Here is a 2,411-nt window from a genome sequence, read left to right on the forward strand (position 1 = left end):
TCACTCTTTCTTCCTAGTCTGTCTTTGTCTGGAAGCTCATCTGAAACCTGTCCACCATGGGTGACCCTGCTGGTATTTAAAATGCTGGTGGCATAGCTTTCAGAATCATAGCAACTCACAAGCTAGGATAGTAAGACAAACTAACAGACGAGTGGTAGCCGTTTGGGTTTAAGTGAAAACTACCACTTTAAGTGGAAAATGTCACAGAAGTAAGTAGACAGGTCTTTTTCTGAGGCACCTCTAGTGGACTCAAACCACAAACCTTTAGGTTAGCTTCCAAGAGCTTAGTTGTTTGTGCCACCCAGGTACTCCGTATCTTTCAAAATCATAATTTCAGAAAAGGTCAAATATAACATGGAAAAACTTGCTGGCAATACTACTTATGACAAGTCCTTGCAAACTAGGTTTTTATGCATTATCATCAGGCTTCAAACATCAATGATTTTTTCCCCCCAGCTGAATTCATGGGAGCCTAGGGATGTGAATGAGCCAAAACTATATAGAAGTAATACTTGTCTAGCACCGGCCTTTTCATATCAAGTAGGGCAGCCACCAAACAGTGGGAACTTAGAATTTAAAATGCCCTACTTTATTATTATTTACAGAAAATGGTTTAGTAAACCAAGTTAAAATGACTAAAGGGCCAAAACATTTCTATCAGTTTATTACGGTAAGATTTCAAAGTCATAAAGAAGTGAATTTACAAGCTTGCTTTTATTCTTTTGGTAGGTGGAGAAGTCTTTTACCAGACAGACATTACTTTGATTTTTGACAAATAAGACAATGGATGCATGTTTCCTTCTAAAGTTTAACATATTGACATTAATTAACTGGGACAGTCAAGACTTTTAAGCCATCTCTCCAGTCACTTTGTCAAGTCTACCCTTTCATATTTTAAGGAGTCCTGGTGTGGTGCTGTGGGTTAATGCGCTGGACTGCAAAGTGGGTTTGAACAGTTAGGTCGATGGTTAAAGCTCACCAGCCAGTCCTCGGAAACCCTATAAAGGGTCGCTATGGATCGGAGACGACTCAACGGCACATAAAAACAACAAACAACAAAATGGTCTTCCTCATTCTCTTTCAAACATTTGGGGAGGGCATTTTTAAAATGCAATTAAATATTCCCTGCATCAATTCAAACTTGGAAGCCCTGAGATAGTTGTAGTGGGGGTAAAAAAAACCAACAACAGGAAGTGAAAGTAACAAGATAACTGCTAACTTTGCAATGGCACAGTTAAAACAGAAATGATAATAATTTTTCTCTAACAATCTTAAAACTGATGTCATAGTTGAGGGAGAGGGAGGGACACAAGCAAACCAACTAACTGAGAAACAACTCCCCACCCTACCACACGCCCCCCCTCCCCCCCAGAAGGCTCTTTTTAAAAGGCTGTCTGTCCTCATTAAACTCAGAGGTAGTGCTCCTGTCAGGGAACATCAGGATCCTAGTTACACTCAGCTCTTTCTTCCTTCTCCGTGTCTTTTGGTCCACATCAATTCTCCTCCTCCACCTCTCCTCCAAGCAATGGTTCTACACAGACTACAATACAACTGAGTCAGGCCAACTGTTACTCACCAGCACACACTCATGATTCACTGGGTTCTCGGGTCTCTGAACACAACACGAGTTTTTCTTCCCTCTTTAGAAGGGCGGTGCTCGCGGGCTTCAGATGGACATCTCCCTCTCCTACAACAACCCATACTCGGCTCCCTCGCAGCTACTCGCTTCCCACGTTTTCTTTCGCACCGACGACCGAGGGGACACGCGCCCACCGCCACCACGCTCTGGGCACTTACTTCCGAGGGCGGTTTGGATGCTGAGAAAATGCCTCCCAGGGTTACTTTGCTGCCTCCCCAGCCGCAGCCCCGCGGTCCCCGCTCGGCCCTCAGCCCGGGGTCCGTGACTTGGGCCTGAACTCCGGGACCACCTGCCCGGTCCTCTCCCTCGCCCAACCCCGGGAGGCAGAAAACCGCAAAGAGCTTCCCAGCCGCTCCAGGCCAGGACTTTCACTCTCGCCAAAGTTGCCGGATGCAAAACTTTTCCTCTTGCCTTTTCCCTGGACGCTCCGAAACCCCCCCGTAGCCAAAATCGTGGGGTTTTTTCTTACCTGCGGCTTCGGCGGTCGCGTGTACGAACAGCCCCCTGTACCGGGAGTCGTCAACAGCCACGGACGCCACGGCCTGATACCCCTCCTCAGGAGTATCATCCTCCCCAGGGTGCGGGGTGAGCTCAGAGTTACCGGGACATCCTCTCGGCAAGTCCCGGCGCTTGTCGGCTGCAGGTGGCTCGGAGCCCGGCGTTTGCTGTGGGCGCAGCCAGGCTCACGCGGAAACGCCCGGCCCCCGCCTCTCGCCTCTCTCCTCCCGCCTGCCGCCTGCCAGCCTCCCAAGCGGCGCGGCGCGGCGCGGGC

The 2,411-nt window shown here is 48.8% G+C and overlaps 1 protein-coding gene across 1 annotated transcript in view; it reads right to left on the minus strand.

Annotated features, from left to right (window-relative positions):
• CCDC109B (coiled-coil domain containing 109B) overlaps positions 1-2,207 on the minus strand; it is a 152,274-nt gene extending 150,067 nt beyond the window's left edge. Inside the window, exon 1 of the mRNA XM_006869342.1 lies at positions 2,109-2,207. Within this exon, the coding sequence (XP_006869404.1) occupies positions 2,109-2,207 (99 nt within the window). The remainder of the gene's footprint in view (positions 1-2,108) is intronic.
• Positions 2,208-2,411: the final 204 nt, after the last annotated feature.

The sequence above is a fragment of the Chrysochloris asiatica genome, unplaced genomic scaffold (assembly GCF_000296735.1).
Source record: "Chrysochloris asiatica unplaced genomic scaffold, ChrAsi1.0 scaffold00129, whole genome shotgun sequence".
Classification (NCBI taxonomy): Eukaryota; Metazoa; Chordata; class Mammalia; order Afrosoricida; family Chrysochloridae; genus Chrysochloris; species Chrysochloris asiatica.